This window comes from Gossypium raimondii, chromosome 12 (genome assembly GCF_025698545.1).
Source record: "Gossypium raimondii isolate GPD5lz chromosome 12, ASM2569854v1, whole genome shotgun sequence".
NCBI lineage: Eukaryota > Viridiplantae > Streptophyta > Magnoliopsida > Malvales > Malvaceae > Gossypium > Gossypium raimondii.
Window position 1 is genome coordinate 41,081,527 of NC_068576.1, and position 26,873 is coordinate 41,108,399.

Consider the following 26,873-nt stretch of genomic DNA (forward strand, 5'->3'; position numbering starts at 1 on the left):
TCATGTCATTGATATCTTGGGACCTGTTATAAGTACCAAAAAATGTACAGGGAATGTATGAATTTAAGGATTCTTATTTAATATAGTCATGAATGAATGAAAGAATGATCTGGAATAAAGGCATCCAAAATGACTATTCATGCGAAAGAATGAAAAGAATATATACTCAAAATATGAAAATATATTTCATTAAAATCACAATGTTCAAATATAAGCCCCTTTCATTTCACAAAAAGTTCCATTTTCTCTAGGCTTAGAACAATTAGCATGTTTTGAATATTACTCTGAAAAAGCTCTAAAAACTTCAGGCATTTCTTCTGCAGTCCAATTGTTTAAAACACTTCTAGGTTCAACGAGATAGATGCCTGATGTACTTTCTTCTTCAGATTTTTCTTTAGATATGGCATTGATGTTCAAGTTTCCTAGCATTTCCTCAGTAATATCCCTTCTTGGAGTCCTTAGTCCAGAATACATGGTTCCTACTGATACGAAGGTCTTAGATATGTGGGGGAAAGCCATCGGTTCCCAATCAACTTCTTTTCTGTTCAAACGCGCCTTCCTCCTCTCTTGTTTTTTCTCCAACTCTTTTCTTCTTTGCTTAGAAGTTGGTTTAAATCCTAAACCAAAACGGTCTTGCTTGTCCTTCAGCACTGGTGCCTCTATCCTTCCTTGAAGGCATCTTCCCAGTCCTCTTCCGAGCATAGCTCTTTTCCCAACTGTCATTTATAGTCCCATCCTCATGGCTCTAGATATGCTGTGCATCGGGATCTTCTTTCCCTCAATGACAGAGGTTGCATTTACGAACTCTAAGGATCGAAAGGAACATTCAACCGCCTCATCATCTGTTCCCAAATATGGTGCGTTACTGGTTACCGATGCAATGATGTCTTCCTCAGCGTCAATCGTAATTAACCGGCCTTCTGTTACCAATTTCAACTTCTGGTGTAATGATGAAGGCACCGCTCCTGCTGAATGAATCCAGGGTCTTCCCAACAAGCAGTTATACGAAGGCTTGATATCCATCACTAAGAAATCCACCTCGTATGTATTTGGGTCAATCAAGACGGGTATTTCTATTCTTCCCATCACCTTCCTTTCGGTACCATCAAATGCTCTCACTATGTTCTGACATGATTTCATATGAGAGCTATCCATCGGTAACCTTTTTAAGGTGGTCAGGGGTAAAACATTTAAGGCTGATCCATTATCAATTAGCACTCCTGCTAACACATACTCCCCGCAACGAGCAGTGATATGTAATGCTTTGGTGGCTCCTCTTCCCCCCGACGGTATTTCATCATCATTAAAGAAAATGAAGTTGTCGGCGCTGATATTGTTAACCAATCGGTCTAACTTATTCACTGAGATATCGCTAGCGACATAAGTTTCATTTAGCACCTTAATCAACGCATTACGATGTATCTACGAACTTATAAGCAATTCAAGCAATTGAAATCGAGTAGGTTGTTTATGTAATTGTTCTACCACGCTGTACTCGCTATGTTTCAAGAATTTTAGAAATTCTCTAGCCTCATTTTCTGTTACCTGCTGATTGACACGCGGTTCAATTTTGTCTATTTTTGCTTTTCCCAACTCAACTGCTAAGGCTTTTCCTTTTCCGGATTCTACTCTTGCGTTTGCCGGATCATAGCGTTTTCCACTTCGTGTATAGAATCCTTCATCTTCTCCTGAAGCGTTTACCAAGCTCTCTTTCCCTGGAATTGTCACATTGCAGTCGTAATTCCAAGGAACCTTTTTGCTATCCTCGTAAGGAAAGGATACAGGTTTTTGGATTATGACCTTTGACGCTATTTGTACTCCAGATTCTCTGCTCATTGGTTTTGAAATAATTACCATTGGGTGATTAGCCTTTTGGGCTTTCCCCGTATATCCTTCTTCTACAGCATAAACTTCTCCCTCTTCTAGTCCCTTGATCTCTTCATAAAACTTCAACTATTTGTTATCCATTAAGTTTTGCACCATGGTTCTGAATTCGGTACATTTTTGGATGTCGTGGCCTTCTTCTGCGTGGAACTCACAAAACTTACTTGCTCCTTCAGGCCTTTCTATTGAATCTTGCTTGATGCGACCTCTTTTCACCATTTGTTTCCAAACTCATTCAAGGGGGGTCCTTATTTATGCTAAATTAGCTTTGACTCTTCTTCCTCCATTCTCAATTATCGCGTTCACCCCTTCATCATGATTGGGCAACGGACTTTCTGTGTTGGGTGAGTCACCAAATTTGACAACACCCAATTTGATAAGTCCTTCCACTACCTTCTTGAAAGCAGTACAATTTTTTATCAAGTGTCCTGAAATTCCGGCATGATAGTCACACTGAGCGTTTGTGTCATACCATTTTGGATATGGGGGTTGTAGAGGACTCAAGTAACGAGGAGCGACAACATGCGCATTAAATAAATTCTGGTACAGCTCCTTATATGTCATTGGAATGGGAGTGAACTGGGGCTTCTCAGTATTTTGCCTCATTCCCGACTCTTGTTTCGATGAGCTCTGTTGATTAATGACCGCTTTCCTTGGTTGACTCACAGTAATTGATTTACTGTAGGCATTCACATTATTCACTTCATTTTCTCTTTCCTGAAATTTGTCCTTTTATTATTCTCCCCTCCGTCTATTCTTCCACTTTTAATAGCATGCTCGATCATTTCGTCGTTCATGATTATATCCGAGAAACTCTTTGAAGCGCTTCCCAACATGTGAGTGATGAATGGGGCTTTCAATGTATTAATAAAAAGCGTCGTCATTTCTTTTTCCAAAAGAGGTGGTTACACCTGCATTGCCACTTCTCTCCACCTCTGTGCATACTGTCTGAAGCTTTCGTTCAATTTCTTCTCCAAATTCTGCAGAGTTATCCTGTTAGGCATCATTTCTGAAACATGATTGTATTGTCTCATGAATGCTTGTGCCAAATCTCTCCAAGTAGAAATTTTGGTTCGGCTTAGCTGATTGTGCCATTTTAACGCCGCACCTGTAAGACTATCCTGAAAGCAGTGTATTAATAATTGATCATTATTAATATACCCCGTCATTCTCCTGCAGAACATAGTGATATGAGCTTCTGGGCAACTGGTCCCATTATATTTCTCGAATTCCGGCATCTTAAATTTGTAAGGAAGCACCAAATCCGGAACTAAGCTCAGATTTTTCGCATCTATTCCACGATAGCTGTCGATACTTTCTATCGCCCTAAACTTCTCTTCAATCCATTTCTATTTCTCCTCAAACTGCTTTGGTAACTCTTCCTTCACCTTGTCTTTCTCAGCTACTTTATCGAAATTCGGGACAACAAAATTAACCAGATTATCGCCAGGACTAGAACCAGATCCGACCTGAAGGCTCTTCGGCATTGAAGCATCACCTTGAAGATGCTGGGGCCTAATCGAAACAGAAGGTCTTCGTGGATGTGGTTCAGTCTGAACTTGCGCATGCGGAGGTGTGAATCCTGGAGGAAAAAGTGGTTCATCATTGTTTTCTTCTTCATTGCAAATCACAGGATCTTTCCCTTTATCCGCTCCCATGTCTTTCTGGATCTTTTCCATATGTTCTTTCATTTGCACCTGCAACTGGTCTTGCATTTCCTTTTGAAGCCGTTCTAGTTTCTCCAACCTTTGATACATAATTTTTGACTTAGCACGGGTGCCGTCACAGTGTCGATTTTCCAGGTTAACTGAAATAATTTTATTCAATTAGGGTCCTTTAATGGTTGTTAATGCATATAATGTGATGCAATGCATGAGATGAATGCAAAAAGAGGTATTGACTCTAATTCAATTTCATTAGAAAAACTTTACTAGAAAAGAAATTTCTTTACATAAAATAGATTACATATACGGCTTTGCCCTTATACTCAAAGCTTTGACCTTCCTAAGAAGCCAAGCTAATTCTCGGCCTCTGTCTGATTCTGACTCATACTTCAAACTTAACACATCTGCTTGGACTGCTAGGGTCTGTAAGTGCTCGGCTACTTCACGTACTTGTGCTACCGCCTCACCCATAATATAATCTCTTTCTCTAATCTGGTTTTGCGATCGATGGAATTGCTCTTGCCACTGTTCATTACCTCTCTCCAGAAGCTCTATTCGGAGTTTACTGTTTTGTAGCGCATGTTCGAGCTCTCCTACCCGTTCCTTCAATTCTTCGATTTTACCAAAACTTGCCCTTAACTCGATCACAGAATTACGACTACGGTGCTGGTGAAGCGACTTTTCTAGATCAGCTACTCGGACTTTCAACCCCGCTTTCTCATTTTGGCAAACTAGTAGACTCTTTCAAAGCTGCTTCTCGAGCTTGAGTATCCTGAAATTTCTTTTCCCATTGATCAACTTTAGTCCTTTCTCTCTGGATCTCCTGTCGCCATTGTTCTGACGTTTTACCCAAGCCGGCAGTTCTCATTGACCTACGCAACTTCTTGTAATCTGTCTTCAAGCTGTCTAAATCTTCTTCTGCCTTGTTCTTTCCTTTTCTCAACTTGTCAACCTCTAATTTTTGAATGTCCACATCCAGTCCTAATTGCATTTTTCTTTTTCTAGTTGCTCTATTTTCTTCCCTAACTCCAAACTCCTCTTTTCAAATTCTAATTTGATAATTTCTATCTCAGAGGGCAATACTTGTAAATGTTCCTCTAAAGATCGAGCAGTTTCTGGATTTGACGCCGGGATATTGTCATTGGCTCTTTGATCACGCCATTGACTATACTCGGGGGTCATTGCCGGACCTACAGTTAAGATCTTCATTCGTTGAGTTTGGTTCCATGCATTAGACATCTCTCGAACTTTTTTCTTGTAATTGTCCTCCCTATAGGAAAATTCACAGTGAGCCAATCCCTGCGTTGCTGGTATGCATTGTGGTGATCTATATTGTCTTGATACGAGTAGAGGAGCATATCCGACAGCTCCCCATATCCCTAGTAAAGGAACCCAGTCAAAATTTCCGCATCGGTATAAAATCTCATCAAGAACCAACCAAGGGGCCCTCCATTCAACATCATCATCTTGAAGGTTCTGGAGTATCGCCATCCATTTTTCCTCTGAAACGTCATCCCGTCTTGGTGTGGCTACCAATTCTTCTAGAGGAGAGTAGCTATCAGAGAAAACCCGATAAGAGATCTTTTCTACTTTCCAGAAGTGGCTATGAAACCATGCTAATAAGAGCTGTGCACATCCAATGAACCTTCCCTCTCCCGCTCTCCGGCATGCGTTCAGAGATCTGAAAGTTTCAGCCAGTATTGCCGAAACGGGAGTAACCCTTTTACTAAGCCGATCAAATAAATCAGAAACGGCCTCGTCTACGTGTCCTAATACTTTGGGGAAGACCACAAGTCCGTAGATACCTAAAGCGAAGACATCGACCCTTTTCTTTACATCAGGATGTACTAGCACCATTTTTTGGATGAAAAAACGGGGTCGACTTGGGTTTTGAAAAATGAAACAGGAGTTGCAACCAATCCTTTTTTATGAGGTGTGATTGGATCACCTCGAAAAGTGGTTGTTTTTAATAAACGGCTTGATTTTATTAAAACAACAAGTTTGGTCCACGAAATTAAAAAAAAAACGGGTTCGGGAGTCGGTTACGCACGAGGAAGGATTAGCACCCTCGATACGCCCAAAATTGGTACCTAGTTGATTACTTAAGGTCTTAGTGTCGAAAAACTGAAAACTTTAAAGAAATTTAAAAATACGATCCTTGTATTAAAGCGTTAGAACTTTTCAAGAAAAGGGGCATGTTTCACGTTATTCGAGAAAGAGAATCATATCCAGTAAGTTAGGACACAATGCCTCGAATTTCGGATACGCGAATGAATGCCAAAATTTATTTATTTAAGAGATATTTTATTATCTCGGGTTTAGGAAATGGATCATGCCCAGTAAGTTAGGACACAATCTTTTCTTAATTCCCGAGATCATTTAAAAACTTAAGTTTGAAAAGATTCGTGTATTTAGATTTATTGTGAAAATCGAAACCCAGTGAGTTAGGGTACGATCTTCTCGAATCTAAACACAAAGTGTCATTTTTTAAAACAAATTTAGTTATATCGAGTGAAATAAAAACAAGAAGTCGTAGTAAAATGTGAAAGCAAATTACGTTGTTATGCATGGCAAAACTATGATAAATACCAAAAATGATACGAGCAATAGCAACAATATAAAATAAATAAAAAGTCAAATCTATAACATACTAAAATAACCAAGTATATAAACGAATAAAGTTAAACATTCATTCAAAATAATAATGGAAATGAAATAAATAAATAATGAAAACAAACAAAGAAAATATATAAAACTATAAAAATATAAAAGATATACATGTGTGTATATACATAAAATTATGGAAATATGAAAATGTATGTATGTACGTATTTTAAAATTATCATAATATATATATATATATATATATATATATATATATATATATATAAGTAAGCATATACATATATACGTATATAACTATCATAAAATATAAAAGTATATATATATAGGTACATATATAGGAATCATAAAATATAAAGAATATATATACAAAATATATATTTTAGTAGTATAAAGGATATATAAATATATATTTACGCAAATAAATGAGGATATATGTAAGTACTTATGTATAAAAGTTTAAAATGCAAATGTAAATACATACATGTATATCTTTTATAAAATATATAATAAAAAAGTATATGTGCACGTAAATATTAAATATATACATAAGGGTATATATAATAAAGCAATTATATAGTAGTAGTAATGATAATAATAATAATAAAGTTGCTAAAATATGGACTAAATCAAAATAAACGAAAGTATTGGGTGAAATCGAAATAAAAAACGAAAAAAGGATTAAATTGTGACGCGAGCCGAAAGAGGGAGGACCGAATAGGAAAATAACCCCTGTCGATTAAACGACGCCGTTCCAACGAAGTCAAAACGCATTGTCTAGGGACCAAACTGAAACAGAAATAAAATTCGATGCCAAAATTGCAAAAATAAAAAAAATTGTACTGAATACGCCACAAAGGAGGGAGGACCTATGGCGCAAATATCCCCCTAAGGCAGAACGCGCGGATCCTTCCCCTTGGGCCGGGTCCTCTTGCAGGTCAAGGGATCTCAAACAGTGCGATTTTACTTTTAGTATAAATATTAGAAAAAACTAAAAAAAAAACAAAAAATCAGATTCATCATTTTTTTTTTAAAAAAAACTGAGAGAGAACTCTCTCTCTTGTATTCTCTCAGGCCCTGGCGCCGATCATCGGCCGATCTAGGCCTCCGGCATGCCTCCGCCCTAGCACCGCCGCATGCGGTGGCCGGCGACTCCAAAATCGGATCTTTTGATCCTCTTTTCGAAGCCAAGCGTGTTTTAGACACAAATCTAGGGCCAAACCTAAAAAAAAGTCCGAAGCCTGAAGAACGAGGGGAAACCGCTCGTCTTCTCCTTTCCGGCGCTGCACAGGTAATTCCCTTTTCTTATTTTTGTTTCGTTAAAAGAGTTGTAGAAAATAAACAAAAAAAATAAATAAAATAGAAGAAAGTAAATAAAAAAACGCAAGAACAGAGAAGAAAATAAATTGAAATCAACCTTTTTCTTTTGTTTTTATCTCCTTATTATTCACTGGTGTTGTTCATCCATTGTAAAAAAAAAATACAGACATGGTGTTTGGCTTTTATAGCCGAACTATTTCTATTTTCTCTATTATTTTGCTACTTTGCGTGTTTTCCCTTTGTTTGCAGAGTGATTTGATGCTGATGGATTAGGTGGCAGACTTGGTGGTTGCTAGAGGCGACGGCAACAGAGAGGAAATGATGGCGGCGGCGTGGAAGTCAAAAGGGCAGGTGGTGTGGCTGAAGGCAGTAGGCTAGGGTTTTGTTTTCTGATTTGTACTTTGGGCCATTTGGGCCATTAGGGTTTAGTTTTAGTGGGTTTAGATTTTGGGTCTAGGTTTGGGTTGATTTAGTAATTGGACAGGGGTATTTTATTTTATTTGTAATTGGTTATTTGTTAATGGGCCGGACAAAAATTGTGTCTCACATTTATAACACATATAATAAATATTGTAATGAAATAATACAAGTAGTGTTGATACTAATGTTCAACAAGGAGATGATGGTGGCAACAGCGAGGCTGGTTCACCTATGATAGACAGAGAGGAGATAAGAAAAGAGGAAATAAGGAGAATAAATAGTAGGTTATTAGGTCATGTATTGGATCCAAAAATGTTAGAACTAACAGTCTCATACTATCATGTGTCCCATTAGGGATATAACAAATTGGCAATACTTTATGATGAGCTTACCCTAAAAATCTTGAGGTAGAAGTCCCCGGAATAAGTCATGGTAAAATCCAAAAATTTATAATGTCAAATTGACCTTACTTGTTCAATATTTTTCAACTTTTTTTTGTCTCTATGGAGAAGCATGTTTTTTACATTAATAAATAAAAGATCAGGTTAGAGATTCAATCATTATCTTTATTTTTAGTTACAGATTGGGCTTGTCATATAAAGTTTTTGGTTAAAATATTAAACAATTAATTATGTGATTTTGATATTAAATAAATATTAATACAACAATGGTTTAACAAAATGTGCATTTGATTTACTGATACGATTAGAGATCAAATTTCAATATTTACAATTACGGAAAGGTCAATGCACTATTCGGAGTATTTCCTACATTTCAACTTGAATTTTTTTTTATTCAAATTAACCCTTGAATTTGATAATTATCCCACATCGGGACCTAAACCTTTTTTTATTCAAGTTAGTCTCTGAACTTGACAATTGTTCTCAAATTAGAACTTGAACTTTTTCTTTTTTTTTTTTTGTCCAAGCTAATAAGTTCAGGAAGTAAGTTGAAAAGAAAAATCTAGGCCCGAAAAATTGGATTTAACCCTTTACCAAAAAATTAATTGTTTAACTGGTTGAACCACACAAGTGCTCTCTAGGGACGGTGATGGACCAAATAGATCAGATTTCCAGTTAAACCAATGCAATCGATCAGTCAAGCTTTTTCAACACTGGAATACACGCAATATTCCCATAACAAAGCAATAACACAGCGAGTAAAGCAGCCAACTCAGTAGAGGCAACAATATAAGAACTTTTGTATGATTGCATATCCTTGAAAGTAAATTACAAATATTGGATGTAGTTCCTCCAGTAAAAAAAAAAAGAAAGAAAGAAAGAAAAAGAAAAAAAGTTCAAACGTGAACCCCTCCCTGTTTCACAAATTTTGAAACAAATAAATCTTCTCCCTTATAGTTATCCTAAAAACTGACATCAGCACAAGGGGTGCCAAAAGAAAGAAAAATATCAGGCTTTAACCAAAAAGGAAGCATACAAGGGCCAAAAGGGAGCAAACAACAACTTCAAAACATATCTGCATGTTTTCATATCAGTTCAAGTGTCAAACTTACCCAAAGAATTTTTCCAAGGATGGAGAACTGAGCACTTTACCCGTAGTCCATTCAGTTTTGACAGGGGATACGTGGAGCTGATATTTGATGAACCTCTGCAAAGAATAAAAATATAAATTCCCAAAATCATAGGCATTGTCAAGAGAATATTACTGATATTGAAACATTTTAAGTGCTGCTGCGAAAGAATTATCTTGAAGATTATGGGAATTAATCGAATAATACAGCTAACTGGGAAACTATTTCAGGATTTGTGTCGATATGCCAATCAGGTTCTAGCTGCCGAACAAAAGATGTCCTCCCATTCTCTGTACTACAAAAGAGAACCTGCAGATTCATTCAGGCAAAGTAAATACTAAATATATGAACCAAAACATGATAGAACATCAACATTATGAAATTAGGAAAGGAAAGATAATCAACCAATTTATATCCTAATACTTCATAGCAGGCACCAGAAATCATGGTCCTGACATATCCTCCCTGACTGGAGGATCAATTAGGCTTGAGATATCTAAACACAAGTTATATGCAATCACAATCGGGCCAATGCTTACCTTGTCCTTCACCAAGCCACCGGAGGTGAAAATCCCTGCATTTTCCAAGGCCAGAAGAACATTTTTCTGCACACAAACACTTCATGAAGTTAGTCACTAGGAAAAACACATGATGTAAAAATATGCTAGTAGCCTAATACAAGCACAACCATGACAAAGAAGTACCACACAACTATTGCATGCAATAAAGAGGAATACTGCAAATATCTAGTTATGGTATATTATCTAGGATTAAATTTTATATTTTACATAAGTGATTGTAATGTCAATATATAGTAAGGTTATTTTATATTAGATAGCATTTTTACCTCTTTTCCGAGTATTAGGTTTTTAGGTTATGTATGGTACTTTTCATTTTGTTAAGGTTTTGGGTTTAGCTATAAATACCTACGTTATTTTAGCTTTATTTAGGCTTAAAAAAATAATTATTTGAGGTATTGTGGTCATTGAGAATTTCTCCCTCTATTCTATCTGGTTTTCTCCCCCGTTCTCTTGTCTCCTCCAATTTCCTTTCTGTCTCCTTAAGGCTTTACTTGGTAGAATGAAAAGAAAATTGAAAGAGTAGAAAAATAGAAAGATGAAAAATATAATTGTTCTTTCCATTGGTGTGCTTGGTAGGAAGGATGGAAAAGTTGAAAGAAAAACTAGTTGTCTTCCCATTCGCTACTTGGTAGAGTTGAAAAGTAAGAGGACGGAAAATAAAACCTTTTAAAATTGCATAATTTTGAACTAACATGCATGCACCTCCCATTTTCTTTCCTCTTATCATTCCAATTTGGAATTATTTGTTTTTATGCATTAGCATGTACAATAGGCATCTCCTTGTTTCCTTTCCTACCAAGCACACTTAAAATTCATTTTCTTTCCACTTTTCCACTCCCTCCAATCCTTTCATTTTCCCACGTGCCCAAGCACACCCTAAATGTTCTTGTCCATTTCTGAGTTATTCCCTATCTTCTTATGTTCCGTCTCCTCTAGCTACTTGTTCAATCAATATTATGCATTCAGTGCAAAAAAGTTAGGTGTTTTGCTTTTAATTAGAAGAATATACCTATAAAAACCTTGAAGCACCTAATATGTAAGAAAGATATTTAAGGAAAATTGATAGCATTGGAAAAATAAGCATAAACAATACCATAGAACAAGGTTTGAACTCACTTCGCTTTCATCGTCAATAACCCTCTCCATGAGATAAAGATCACAAAATTTGGTAATCTCCAATAGCACATCAAACATAGAGGGCCTTACAGTTGCTTTTGTCTATCCAGAATGAAAGAGATCAAATTAATTATTTGCAGATACTAGTTACAAAAACAAAGCTCACCAAAAAGATTACCCACCTGCAGCTCCTCTGGACTGCTTTCCTCAAGGATCACTCCAAGTAAACGACATGTTACCTACACCAATAAGTCATCAAAACATTACAGTTGGAGGAAGAATAAAAATTGGTTCTGCCCAATGGTTTATAAACTGCGTAAGCATCAAATACCGGCATGTCCCTGATCTTAACAAGCCAGTCATAATTATGCACAAAAACCTGCTTAGCTGAACTTGGATGTCACTTTGCTTATGGGAAAGTTTAGCTAAAGTTACTAGCAGTTATATGAGAAAATTAGCTATTTCCAATAGCTAATGCATTCTAAATTATAAACTTAATTAATATTAAAAGAATCAATTCATCCAATTCAGCTGCTAGTAGTAGTATGACAGCTTTTATAACCAACAACAGTAATAATTCTCATCTCAGAAATAACTAAAGTACTAACCACATAATATAGGAGCTGGGTGCACATTCAAGGTGCAGGCAGATTTCTAAAAGTTAAGTTTACAACAGCAAGAAGCTGTGATAGCAATTCAGTTAATACTGCTGATTGGAACTAGATATTACATTTTGACATTTATTTTAGAAATTTATTCTGATAAAGCATCCAGTGAACAAACTAAATAAGGAGATAGGACCGTTTAAAAAATTGACAGTAACAAGGTTCCCATAAATCCCAATACTCAGAAGAGAAAACCCTTTAGATAAGATGGTTATATGAGAAGGCTCATAAAAGCTGTTCAGCAAGCCAGGCCAGTGTACTTAGCTACAAGCATATAAACCAAAAATTTTCAAGCAAACATCACCTTTAATGGCGCCTAGAATCCCATTAAAAAAGATGGCCTAGAATCCCATCTCCTAAAGAATCTCATTTCGACAAGTAAAAAATTTTGCTGCTTTTCGTGAATTGCGAGCATTGATTATTAACCCTTACCAAAGGAGTGTGATAATTGTGACTAAGAATCCTACTTCCAGAAACCAACAGACACAAATAAAATAAGTACTAAACAATCCTTACAGCATTAAGGAGTATGTAAGTTACCTTTCTACCTTCATTCAGTTTCTGCCTAACTATTTGCCCCAATGTTGGCTGCTAAATAAGGAAAAGAGAGATGCAAATTGCCAAAAAGAAAAAATCAAGACCAATCTAATTGACAATAATAAACATATCAATCTGTTTTAGTAAGACGCGATACCTTTACTGGCTGGAAAAACTCATCAAAGGTGTTTTGTGCTCTTAAATCCTCTGAAGATGAATAAACTCCAGAAGGCATCAAAGTTATATTTGACTGAGTACTGATAGCAGTGCTACTAGTTGTTGGAGCTTGACGTTTCGGTTGCCTTCTTGTTGGTGGTGCAGGTGATCTTGTGAACCTATAGGTAAAGATAATTGCAACAGCAAGCCCTGCAATAGCCCCAACAGATCGAGGATCCTGATGCAGTAGGGATGTTGTAAGAAACATACGTTATTATCCAAAACATTTCAGTTACACGCTAACTTATCTGGGCTGAAAAGAAAATGAAGGATGAAGTAAGAGTAGTTCTACATGCCTGAGGGCAATGTAAGTGCCCCCCACCCCCTCCTTTTAAAAAAAAAAAAAAAAACCCAACCATCCAGCATACATGCATAAAATTGCTAGTACTAAGGGTTTGTTTGAGGTTTATTTGCCACACTCGAGTTCAAAAGTCAATTGGGTAAAAAAGAAGTAACATATGAGACGAAATTAACATCAATTACCAAATCGATATTCCGCTAAAATCACCAATAAAGGCCTAAATTCTATAACTAAATATTAAGAACATAAAATTCGCAGTCTAACAACAAGAAGGTGCATCAGATCCGCGTAAAAAAAAAAAAAAACGAGAGGCGGATTTAAGAGAGAAAGAAAAGAACCAGTTTTTGGAGAGAGATCGAGAAGAGATTGGACATTTTGAGGGCGAGATAGGTTCCGAGCCGCTTGATCAGCTGAATGAGCTCGTCCTTGAATGAGGATAAATGCGACGGCGGCTCAGCCATAACCGCTCAATTGATAAGAGGATGTGGCGGTTAATGAAGTAAAGCGTCCTTGTTGTGGCGTAATAGAGGAAGCTTTCAGATTCTCAGGTGCTCACCATTTTAATTAAATCACTCCTCAAAATTACAATTTCTCTCCGTAAAGCCCTTCTTCTTGTGCGTCAACGATTGATGGTAAATACGAGTTTCGATTTCCCCTCTCCTTTTTGGTTATTTTTTTTTCGGTTAGAAAATAGATTTCGACTGTTTTAATGGAAACGAAATTTGAGTTTTCCTTATCGGAGGATAATATTCTACTTGTCGTTTATATAATTTCTTATGTTGCCTCAATAATAATCTCATTATATTTTTGTTATTGTCACCTTTTAGAATTTTTAAAAAAAAAGAGTAATAAAATGATTTATTTAAATTTAATATACAATTTTATAAGTGTTAACAACTCTTAATATTTCATATCAGTATTTTAATTAGAATAAAAATATTTAAATTAACTAATAACATTATAAAAATTAAGGTTTTAAATTATAAAAAATTAAAGTATAGAGATTAAATCTTAATTTTGAGCGGACCAAAATTGAATTTGATAATTATTTCTATAATTTCAAAAAGAAATAGAGTATCAAAATTAAAATTAAGTTAAAGAAAAGAGAAAACAAACAATGGGAACATGTCGTGGCCATCCTTTTATAAAATTGTAAGATTGATACACGAATAAGTTGGCACCGAAGACAATAGTTTCATCTTGTTTAAGATATGATGGAGGGCCGATGAGAAGGGTAGGCAGGAAAGAAGTTAATGGTCTTTCCCCCTCTCCTTAGGCTCCTATATCTTCTTTTCATGGCTAAGAGATCCATCATCATTTTTTGCAATTTATTCTTCAAACTTCATTTAACATTTTGTCAACTGGTGCATTTAGCTTCTGAGAGTCTTAAGCACTAAGTGGCTGAATCCCCTTGATTAGATTCAGTTGTGAATTAGTCTTTATATAAATATGGGAACTCTTTTCTTGGTGTGTTTGCACTTTTGATGTTTGAATTTCAACGAATGATTTTTTAGAGTGGTTTTAAAAATTGACTCAACACCATAAAAACCCTTGGAAACTGATACCTAATAATGCAAAATTCAAGATAAAAAAAGAGATAGAGATTAAAAAAAAACAAAAGAGCTCTATGGAGCCATTGAATTACTTGAGTTCAAAAATGTCAATTAACTAGCAGATTTTTCTCTGAAACCCTTTAATTGAAAAATCAACTAGAAATGTCGATAAGACTATAAAGAGACTTAAAATTTGAAGACTTCTTTAACTTAGCAAAGTAGCTTGAAAGAAGAATTCAAACTCTATAAAAACAAGTAAAGAATCTATCCTTACTCAATATCACAACACTTTTCATAGTAAGAAAAATGGTTAAATACAAAATTGGTACCCGAACTTGCCCATTTCTTCCAAATTGGTACTTATAGTTTCTTTTGTCCTAGATTGGTACCCGAACTCTTTTTCCGTCCACTGTATTGGTATCCGAGTCTAACGTCGTTATTTTTTTGCTGACGTGGCAACATTAGCCAATCATGTGCCGCCATGTGGTGTCCTCTTTGACCCTCTTTTTTCTTTGTCTTTTTTTTTCATTTCCCTTTTCTTCTTTTTCCTACCATAGCCGCCTTGCTTCTACACCACTGTTAAGCCACCATCCGACCTCCTTCGGTGAGCTCTCCGACCAACAACGACCACCGTCCGGACTCTTTTCGAAATTAATGGTTTTGAAATGGAAGAAGAGTTGGGTTATTCCAAAACAAAGTGAGCTCGTAATCACAATCAAAACATATTAGGTGACTTAGAAAAGCAAGCAAATTGCCTTGATTATCAGCAAAATTGGAATGATAATGCAACCAGATAGCCTCTAGCATCTTAGAAACCTCTTGAGCAATCTTTGAGCATTTCAAGAAATGGTAATCAATCTCATTCAAAACCAACATCAGATTCACACTAGCAACGACCTTTACCATTCTCTTGAAATCTGCCGGAGCTGTTTTAGAATGCTCCATTTGTACTTGTTGTTTTAGGGTTTTTGTGTTTTCACGTTCGTGGTCTCTTTCAATAGAGATTCACAAATATTAATTCAGGTCAAGGATTCTCAGCTTGATGATCCAAATGGATGATATGTGATTAGGTTATTTCGACGTCGAATCAAAGTCTGTGTAATTGGATCGACGTTAGCTGTGAATTTCATAACCTTACTATTGTTTCGATCACTCTTTCGGGGTTTGGAATCTCTGGTGGTTTCCATTTGAGTTTTGTCGAATTCAGACCCTTCGCTGGGTTTTGAACTCTTTATCTCGTTGAAAAAGTACTGACGATCGAACCAGATTGGGTTTTCCATGTTTCATTTTTTGCAAATAGTTGAATTGCATAAATAGGATTTCACTGCAATTTTTTGTGAATGACTGTTTGGATCTGGGGGGAATTTTTCTTTAAAAAAAATGATTTAATGGACTTTTTGTGTATAATGGTGTATTTGCATTTAGATCTTAGTTTGCTTTACCCGGGTTTGGAACTGGTTGAGAAGCCATTGTGGTTGTTGCTAGGAATAAAGTGGTGGATGTTTGGATAAGAGGAAAGTGAAAAAAAAACGGTGTGGCAGCCATGAAGCTAAAAAATGGGAGATGAAGAAGATAGGAAAAAAAAGGGGGGAAATGAGGGAAAATGGAAAAGAGGAAAAAAGGTACAAACAGGACGACACGTGGTGTCGCGCGAGTGGCCAATGCTGCCATGTCAGCAAAAAAAGTAACAACGATAGGCTCAGGTACCAATATAGTTGATAGAAAAATGTTCGGGTATCAATCTAGGACAAAAAAAAACATAACGACTAATCTGAGAGAAGTGGATAAGTTCAGATACCAATTTTATATTTAGCCTTAAGAAAAATAATTACTTTATTGATTGATTTGAAGTAGGTTAGAGGTGCTCATGGGCCGGGTGGCCCGGCCTGGCCCGACGGCCCGCCCGAAATATGGGAGGGTTTGGGTAAAAATATAGGCCCGAAATATGGGCTTGGGCAAAAAACGAGGCTGATTAAAAAGCGGGCAGACCTCGGGCACAACTTTTTGGCAAGACACAGGCTGCCATTTACCGAATATAATAAATATTTTATTATTTTTATTTTTTAATTTTAAAATACTTTTAAAATACTTTTTTAAATTTTTAAATTTTAAAATTTTTTAAAATACTTTTTAATTTTAAAATATTTTTAAAATACTTTTTTAATTTTGTTTTAATTTTTAAAATAAATTTTTGGTATTTATTTAAAAACGGGCCGGGCCCGAGCTTATGAGTTTTTCTCGGGCCGGGCCTAGGCAAAATTCTAGGCCCATATTTCGAGCCGGGCCGGGCCCGGGCTTAGGACTCGGGCCGAAATTTTTTTCTGGGCCCGGCCCGGCCCATGAGCACCTCTAAAGTAGGTTGCGAAGCCTCTTATTTATAGGTTAGGACATAGATTTTGAAATAAGAAAAGGTAAACTTATTTAAATTTAAAAACAACCTATTTATCTAAGATAAATAAAAATAAAACTTGTTATGTTTATTTATCTAAAATAAATAAAAGGATAAAAGCTAAAAGAATCTAGTTTATATTTAAAAGCATAAATAAAAAAAACTTATCTATCTAAAACAAATATAGGATATTACAACTAAAAAAGATATTTGTCTAATTATTATAAATGTTGTCCAAAACTCAAATATGTCAGGATTTCATTCAAAAAATTGTTCAAATTTGACCTTATCAATGCTTGTATCATTTTTTTATGAAGGCTTAATTGATTTTTTAAATTTTTCCTGAGGACTCTTTTACCATTCGATCATGTAACACCTCGAGACCTAACTCGATTGCCAGGTCCGAGCTACAAGGTGTCACATTCATTGTCAGAGCAACTAGGATCAAATTATATTCAACCTAGAACCATTAAACATCCAAAATATGAGTAATACACACGTATAATACAATATGTAAACATTTACGAGTCTTATATGAGCTTACGAAAGCTCTTTTGAGGTCAAATTAGGACCAATTTGTAAAGATTCCAAAATCTCAGGTTGACACTGCAACTTCAAAGGTTCATCGTCGCGACATAACTCACTAACTAGGCCTCGTCGCGACGTTGAGAGTATGTTGTTGTGATGTGACTCTTTATTTTGAAAACGACCAAAATGGCACAAACTTGCTAGTAATTCATTTCCATCAACACCAATTTCAATTTGAACCAAAATGCCATTTCCAATATACATTTCCAGCATTTTTCATCATTCACATATTCATTTATTATTCATATTTATACATACTGTGTTTGACACTTATGCAACTTCAAAACATTACCAAATGGACATATACATTTGAGTATGATCATAAATAGTTCATATTCTCATATAAAGCATTTAATTGCCAAAACCATCCACACAATCCAACCATTTGATAATTTCTAATTCACTAGTCTAAGTTCTAATATGACATAATCATATATGCAAAAACTGAATCAACCTAGGTATATGCCATATAACGAACAAAAAGAGACTATACAAGCATTGCTGAGTTCGGGATTGCCTCCTGCATGCTGGAATCACTTCTCAGGGCCTCGAGATGAACCTAAACATGTGCACAAGGAAACAAATCGTACGCTAAACAATAAAGCTCAGTGGTATTTCCATGATTCAAGTCAATATAATACGAATTCAATCAATTACATATATTCAATCTCAAATTCTAATATCAATAAATTCATATACAATTCATACTAATCTTCGATCATATATTTGTAACACCCCTAGCCTGTAACCGCCGCCGGATTAGAGTCCCGAGGCATTACCGACCAAAACACAACTCAGAACAGTCTTTCATTTTAAATTATGCACAAATTATATTAACTCAATCTGAAAATTTTTAAACTCGAATAATAACTAGTAGCTAAATCATATAATTCACATTCGCACATATAGATCACTTAACCAACTAAAAACCAATCATGCTTTACTACTTTTAATACATAAGCAATTTATGCTTTAAAATTTAAACATATCAATATTATTTATTTAATCACCTACTCGACCCAATTAATATACATCATATCATAATACATATACTATATAACTCCAATAACCGAACCTTATGACCAAAGATCATGGCACTGAAATTCAATCAATCAATACTCTTAACCTTTTTAAAATTTGTACCAAGCTATCATACATCAATAAAATATTGCATACTTTACAAACCCATTATTCGAACCTATTTACTATCATATTCTTACCATTCAAATATTTATAATATATTCAAGCTTATATCATTACGTCATATTTACTAAGCTTATTTCAAATCATCCATTGCATATATTTATTTCATTAGCAAACTTCTAGCCATGCTATTTTATAAACTATGCACATATGCATACTAAGTCATAACAATCCATATCTTTAACTAATCATCAAACATATCATTTTATAAGACATATATACATGCATAACACTCTAAAACAAAGCCATTTCTAAATTCAAATACCAAATCATGGCTAACCCAATTCATTAACTAATTTATAAAAAAAAAAGCAATTTGTATGTTATGCATATGCTCACATTTACTTAGGTTAAGCTTTTCACACACCTTATTAGGCATACAAAAAAAAAAAAACCATAAGCAAGCTTCATTATACAACCAAATACATTTGTAAACATTACCAACCTATGTGCATTATACCATAGTCACGTTAAACAATTTTTGAACATAAGCAACAATTTTAAGTACACCAATTCGCATGCTAATTATCATGCCCCAACACATAAACACAACAAATCAATTATCCCTATATTCGGTCATTAAATTTAGCCTTTAATGATCAAACCAAACCATTTTAAAACATGTAGTTAATTACCATTTCAAATTGCACCCAAATAACCATTACACCATCAATGATATACTCATCTTTCTGTCTTCTTACCAATTTATTCATGCCGAATTATGTCATCATATAACACACAAAATAACCACATATCATACTTTCAAAATATGCTACCTATAAGACCGAAAATGCATATACATCATTTACCACCTTCAAGCCTATTCATTAAACAAATTGTACATCCAAAATAAGTTAATAATAAGCCACACCAAATACCAATTTATCGTTTTATAGCAAAGTCATCACATTATAGCAAAGTCATCACATAGCTTATAGATACATGCACCGCGATTCAAATACACATCCATCTACTACACAAGTTATACCATAAAACACATTTCCATATGAGTTAATTTGTTGGCCGATTGTTCATCATGCTTTTTATTACTCATTGCCGAATCATAAAACCAAACCCTTCAAGCATGTAAACCATGAAACATACCTCCAAAATAAGTATAAGTCATACCACATACACACAAGCCATAATATTAGCTCATATGTTCATAATCAAGCCATTTTCGCATGGCTAAACACATATACAAATTTCAAGACCAATTAAAACAAATGCTAGCCTATACATGCCTTAAGTTCATAATTCAAGTTTTAAAAATACCAAAATATTGTTTGATAGTGTGACGGATTTCCTTGACGATCCTCGAGCTCGTAACTAGCTTCCAAAATTTATAAAACAACGAACGAATAATCACACAGTAAGCTTAAATAGCTTAGTAAGTCATAAGCAAATAGTTTATCAAAGAACATTTATAATTCATACAAGTAGGTCGAATACTCCCAATCTTGAACACACATATATATAATCATATTTAAGCAATTAGTTCACATTTTCATGTTATACCACAATACTTACCTATACTTCCACACTTCATATAACTCAAACATACCTAAATCTTTTAATTCAAACTCACATTTGGTTTTGTCGTATCATTTCCTGTTGAACCATTCGGAATAAAAAAGGATACTCGAATAGCTCAAAAAGCTCGTACAATGCCAACGTCCCAGACCTGGTCTTACATGTAATCAAATAACGATGCCACTATCTCATACAAGGTCTTACACGAAATCATATACGATGCCAATGTCTCAGACATGGTCTTACACGTAAATCTCAAATCGATGCCAACATCCCAGACGTGGTCTTACACGATATCACATATCAAAATCCTATGGTTCGTACGGGCTTTCGGATGTCGTAATTCAATTGAATTAAGCTCGTAAATAATTCTTCCATACCTAAAAACAATTCGACATTTACATATATATTCATTAAAATTCAATTCGGCATTTATAACACATATACATTCAAATTTAACGACATTTATTTACTTACAAACTTACCTCGTATGGACACGAACGGATCGGAACGACTATTTGACAACCTTCGATTTCCCCGATCCAAATCTGATTTCCTCTTTTCTTCGATTTCCCCAAATTTCACATTTTTGACATTTTAGTCCTTAATACAAAAACACACCAAATACACAAAATTCATCAAAACCATGCCTTAGCCGAATCTTCCTATGGTCCCCAGCAGCCCATATATTTCATTTATTTCACATTTAAGCCCCTAAATTTTCAAATTTCACAAATAAATCCTTAATTTGAATTTTTATAAAAAATCACTTAATTAAACATGATAATCAAACATCAAACATTTATTTTTTATCATCAAACAACAAATTCATCACATTATCAACAATGGCAAATCTCAAATTCATCATCAATTCTGAAAATTAAAGCATAGGCTACGTAATATACAAAGCAACGATATCAAAAACGTAAAAGTTATCGAAAACCAAACAAAATCCATACCTCAATTTAAGCTTCAAAGTGCCGAATCTTTAAAGCTTTCAAATGGTTCTTTTTCTCTTCAATATTCGGCCAAAAGATGAACATGCATGGCCATTTCCTATTTTGTTTTATTTTAATTACATTTTATTATCTATTTACCAATATAACCTTAATGATTTAATAATAAAATCATATAATGCATGCCATTACCATCCATTCATGTATTCAATGGCTAAATTTCATTTTAAGGACTCCATAATTAATTAATCAAAGCAATTAAGCACTTTAACAATTAGAAAGCCACGCGATTAAGTCCTTTTTATAAAATCTAGCACACAAACGATAAAATTTTCACACAAAATTTTCACACATATAAATTAACATGCTGTAGACACCAAAAATAATATTAAAATATTTTTGACTTCGATTTGTGGTCCCGAAACCACTGTCTGACAAGGGTCTAAACCGGGTTGTTACAATATCAACATATATATGCCATAAAGTGTACCAACTCTGTCAAATGGATCAATTATACATTGTCTCAACTAAGAAACTATATGAACATATCATACCAATGTCATTAGTGTTTATATTTCATTTCAGTATAATACATTCAATCATATATATTTTTCATTTTCAAGTTGGACTAATTCATTCGCTAACTTTCCAAATTGGCCATCAGGCTTGTTTAGTCTGTTCGCATGATTTTTCACATGCTATCGATAATTATATATTGTATATATATACCTATAGTACAGTTTCATAACATTGAACCATTTCGAGTATCATTTAACCAAATCACAATTTATATCCCCTATTAACATGTCTCGGACTCAAATGAATATACGAATCCCAACCAACACAACAATTTGGTACTTAATGCCTCATCAGAATGTCCGAAGTAAATAGATTGCTCCCAGCGCTCATGGGTATAACTGAAGTAAAATTTGTGCCCAACACTCATTAGAACGTTCGAAGGAAAATGCGTCCAATGCTCATTAACATATATTCAAAGTAACCCGTAGTTAATCTATCCTATGACATGCCAACTATATTTGACTTTGCCCAAACAGTTAATAGGGTAATCAATTATCTATTTTCATTATGTAGTTCAATTCATATTTCATCATTTGCAATTCATCATATATCATAACATGTTTCAACTCAATTCAGTGCCAATATCACATTTACGCTATTTTCTATTCTATTCAATTTAGTCCTCTATCTCGATAATCAATCCCAATCATATCAATTCAATTAAAATAATAATTCTTAACTCACCTTAATGCCAAATTATGCAAAATATCACAAATATGCAATAATTAAATTGATCCCGAATCATAGAAATACAAATGAGATCTCGTGTTACTTGCCATTAGCTCTCGCTTTTCCCTTCCCTCTCGACGGCTTGACGACATCTTTTGCTACAAACAATAATTCAATAAATAAACAATATCAAACTCCATTCATTTCACATTCAATTACCAAGTCAAATATATTTTTTAATTTATTCGATTTAGCCCCTAAACCTGGGACAAGCATAACTTTCGATCTAAAGCTTCGAATTAAAATCCAATTTCACATTTACTCATTAGGGACCTTATACTTTCTATTTCTACCAAAATTTCATAATAGTTTTGCATTTTTTTCAATTTGATCCATAATGTCTGAAACTAACAATTAAGCTTTATAATTTAGTCTTAGTCATTGTCATAATCTAAGCTTAATTTCTATCAATTTCCCACCCAATTCATCCAATTCTCAACAATAGAAACTTATCAAAACTTAAAAATTTGAACAATTTGATACACGGGCTAGCTAAATCAAGCTCCCGTTGAAACACCACTCACCCATCTCTATCGTCGGATTAGCAATATGGGATACTACAACAATTAACAGGACAAGAACATACAATTTCAATTCAAAATATAATTTTAAAATAATTATAAATAATCATTTAATATTCATGCTCTATATACAAAAACGTGGCTTAAATTGAGCTTACGAAGCTCTAAGATCAATTTAGAGACAAGTAGGGACTAATTAAAAACATAACATAAAAGCAGGGTAAAAATAGAAAAATAAGGGTTACATGGCTGTGTGGCCAGACCGTGTGATAGGTTGAGGCTGTATGGTGCAATATCACATAGTCATGTTCCTAAATCGTGCAACAGATTGATGCCGTGTATAAAAGGGTCACACGACTGTGTCACCAAGCCGTGTAACAGACTGTGGTCATGTGTACCTAAAGTCACCAAAATCAAACAAAGTACACAGTCGTGCCACATGCCTATGTGAGGTACACGGTCATGTGTCAAACCGTATGATAGACCGTGTGTGCAATGATCAGCACTTTCAAGCAGCTAAAAGAGTGCTTAGATACATCAAAGGCACCATTGATCATGGTGTATTGTTCAAAAGGGCTGAAAACATGAAGCTGATAGGCTATGTTGATAGTGACTGGGCTGGATCTTGTGATGACATGAGGAGCACATCTGGATATGCCTTTAGTCTTGGCTCAGGCATGTTTTGCTGGAGTTCTAAAAAGCAAAGTCTGGTAGCACAGTCAACAGCAGAAGCTGAATATGTTGCTGTTGCATCTGCTGTAAATCAAGCCATATGGCTTAGAAAAATCCTAGCTGATTTAAACCAAAATCAAGGAAAGGCAACAGAGATTTACTGTGACAACAAATCTGCTGTTGCAATTGCAAAGAATCCTATCTTTCATGGTAGAACAAAGCACTTCAACATCAAGCTACATGTCATAAGGGAAATGGAGCAAGCTCATGAAATCGAGCTGGTTCATTGCAATTCAGAAGAGCAAATTGCTGATATCTTTACAAAGGCACTCAATGTGTCTAAATTTGTTAAATTAAGAAGGCAATTAGGTGTCACTAGCATGGAAACTAAGGAGGAGTGTTGAATTTAGTTCCCATGCAAGACATGCAAAGGTGGCCATGCAAGGAGAAGTGGCAGCAAGCAGTCGAGCTATGAAGTGCAGAAACTGGAGCTTGAAGTTGCCTAACTACTTGTTATGTTTTGATTGTATTTTTAATTATTATTTTGTAATCTAGTTCATGTTGAACTAAGTTGGTAAACCTTATGATGTTTTCGTTGATTGATTGACTGAAAAATCAGCAAAGAAACTTAAGCAAGCTGATTAACAATTTCCAATGTAAATTTAGTGGTGTTAGGTATGTCATTAGGTAAAGACTTGTTCATTTTGTTGTTGTTATCTATTATATGTAATGGCATTATGCCTTCTTGATCGGTTAATGAAAATATCAGCTCTTTTCATTCAAAATACTCTCTCTCAATTTCTTTTGTTTTCCATTCGCATGTGTTTCTGTTCTTGCTTCTGAGTTTGTTTCTTCAGCAAGGCTCGAGGCTTGCTATACAAGCAAGATTGAAAACAGTCTGCTGTTGTCTCTTTGCACCAACAGGTAGCAACAATAAAAAGGCAATTGGATGCTGAAGACAGTGCCGGTTGGAGACTGAAACGGTAGCAAGAAATTGATGGTGGAAATTGGAGCAAACGACAACTTTTTGGAGTAGCAAATAGCAACAAATAACTTCAGCAAGGCGGCGGCAATTACTACTGCAGCTCAAGGCAACAAAGAAGCAAAACGGTGCTGAGATTACAGCCAAGCGGTGTGAGAATTTGAAGGCAAAATTAAAAGCTAATTTTTGGACGCCCAGCAGCCTTATTATTATTACTGGTAGGTATGGTCCCTATTCTTCGTTTAAATTTTTTTTTTTTGTTTCGATTTAATACAATAGGTTAATTATTTTTTATTGATATTTAATGTTAAAATATGCGTTGAATTTTTATATATTTTGTACATTTAAAATTTAATTTTTTTTTATTTTCAGAAATTTATATCCTATAATTTTAAATTTAAATATTTATGTTCAGTTATTTCCATTATTGAAATTCTTCTAAAAAATTTATCGGTTTAACATTTTAAATTAAAAAAAGTTAATTCGACAGTAATGCAACAAAAGAATAACTTTGAAAATGTTGATATGGACTTTTTTTCTTAGAAACACTCATTTGAATTTGTTATAATAAAATAAGTTTTTGTTGAAATAATGTTCTTAAGAAAAATGACAGTTGACATTGTAATTGAAATAGTTAATAATAATAACATTAACTATTTAGACTAATTAATTACATTATAAAAGTAGAGGACTAAATTATGTCAAAAATTAAAGTATATGGATTCAATCCAAGTTTCAAGCAAAGTATAGGAACCAAAACTGAAATTTGAGCATTATCTTATAATGCCAAAAAGAAAAAGGAAGACCAAAAAGTATGTTAGCCTTTAAAATTTTTAGGGTATTCAATTTATATATAACCACGTAATATCTTAATAAAAAAGTTATGGTCTAACTAATAATATTATAAAAATATAAGAACTAAATTATATTAAAATTAAAATATAGAGATTAAATATGAAATTTAGGTATAATAGAGAAACTAAAACTAAAATATAAAAGTAGATAACTAATGTGATTGTAAAAGTAGATAGTAAATTATCTCAAATTAAAATATAAAGATTAAATGCAAAATGTGAGCATAATAAAAGGATTAAAGCTGCAACTTGACCCTTATCTTATAGTTGGCAAAAAAGAACATGTGCCACCTTCCTTTTATATATAGGCATAATAGAGGGATTGAAGTCGATATTTGACCGTTATCTTATAGTGGCAGAAAAAATGAACATGTGTCACCTGGAGTGGTGCCTCCTTTTATATACACAATTTAATTTAACATGATTTTATTAATTAGTCTAAATAATTAATATGACGAAAATTTAATAGGCATACGTTCACCCCCGAAATTTAGTAGGCACATTAGATTGAAACTTAAGAGCTCATGCTACTAACATGTGTCTATGTTTGCAATCAACTACACCGTTTTGTTGTGGAATATTCACACAAGAACTTTGGTAAATAATTCCTATAGAAGAAAAGAAAGTCTGATCTATCACTTTTATTGATTTTGATAGAAGATGAAAACTAAATTTGAACTAAGGTAATGAACTATGCAAGATCTTAGGAAAATTTTAAATTATATAGATTAATATATGGTCAAATTGTACGTTGTCCCCCAAAATGTAAAAGAGTTTTATTGAGTCCCTTAAGAGATAATGTAATCATAAATTAATATATGATAAAATTATATTTTAATCTCTCCAAAGTTTGTAATTCAATTCCTACACTCCCTAAAAGAATTTTTAGATTTGCCCTTGATCTCAACATAGTTCAATTAACTATTAACAACCTTTCTAGAAAAAATTCTAATGTTTATATATATAAAAAAAGATAACATAACCATATTCAGTATCCATACCAATGGGGTAAAGTGGAGCACAATCGAAGCTTGAATCGTAATTTGAATTTTTCTGATACTTTAGGGTGGTTTTGGATAGGCGATTAGGTGCGTTGCGGTACGTTTAACTTACTTTTTGTCTCACGCCACAGTATCTAGTCTCACCGCCACCACTGTTTTTATATTAATCGCATGTAACGCACTACCCATCCAAACCCATACTATAGATCATCAATGGGAGCATAGGACATCACTTGATGAAATCACAAAGCACGTGGAGCAGTAATTAACCTGCATGCTTATGCGCCGTTCACTCCGTATAATCCCTGTCTGATGTAAAGCAAAATTTATCGTTAATATTGTTACTTGGAAGGTAGGAAAACCCCATGGATAGCGACGAGTGCTTAGTTTTTGAGATAGTAGCTAGCTTCTCATCAGGCTCCATGATTTGGACCACACCTGCTTCTGGAGGACAAT

At 34.4% G+C, this 26,873-nt stretch overlaps 1 protein-coding gene across 5 annotated transcripts; it reads right to left on the reverse strand.

The window, feature by feature from the left end:
* Positions 1 to 9,101: 9,101 nt before the first annotated feature.
* On the reverse strand, positions 9,102 to 13,597 carry LOC105764163 (peroxisome biogenesis protein 22). 5 transcript variants are annotated; one of them, XM_052625679.1, is made up of 9 exons: positions 13,196 to 13,596; positions 12,498 to 12,734; positions 12,344 to 12,391; positions 11,321 to 11,377; positions 11,139 to 11,240; positions 9,981 to 10,046; positions 9,649 to 9,750; positions 9,424 to 9,518; positions 9,102 to 9,280 (listed from the first exon to the last, which is right to left on the reverse strand). In XM_052625679.1, the coding sequence occupies exons 1-9, from the start codon at positions 13,316 to 13,318 to the stop codon at positions 9,274 to 9,276; spliced, it is 837 nt and encodes a 278-aa protein (XP_052481639.1). In that variant the 5' UTR covers positions 13,319 to 13,596; the 3' UTR covers positions 9,102 to 9,273. The 5 variants fall into 5 exon arrangements, with proteins under 5 accessions (XP_052481639.1, XP_012438128.1, XP_052481640.1 ...); XM_012582674.2 differs by having other exon boundaries at positions 12,344 to 12,394; XM_052625680.1 differs by lacking the exon at positions 12,344 to 12,391 and having other exon boundaries at positions 13,196 to 13,597.
* Between the last annotated feature and the right edge of the window lie 13,276 nt (positions 13,598 to 26,873).

What these genes read in the sequence shown, in the direction of transcription:
- LOC105764163 (XM_012582674.2), bottom strand. Translation starts at nt 13,318, where the DNA reads ATGGCTGAGCCGCCGTCGCATTTATCCTCATTCAAGGACGAGCTCATT. An exon ending in GTGGCTTGGTGAAGGACAAG is followed by an intron (nt 9,751 to 9,980) that starts GTAAGCATTGGC and finishes ATGAATCTGCAG; the next exon opens with GTTCTCTTTTGTAGTACAGA. An exon ending in AAATAGTTTCCCAGTTAGCT is followed by an intron (nt 9,519 to 9,648) that starts GTATTATTCGAT and finishes TATTCTTTGCAG; the next exon opens with AGGTTCATCAAATATCAGCT.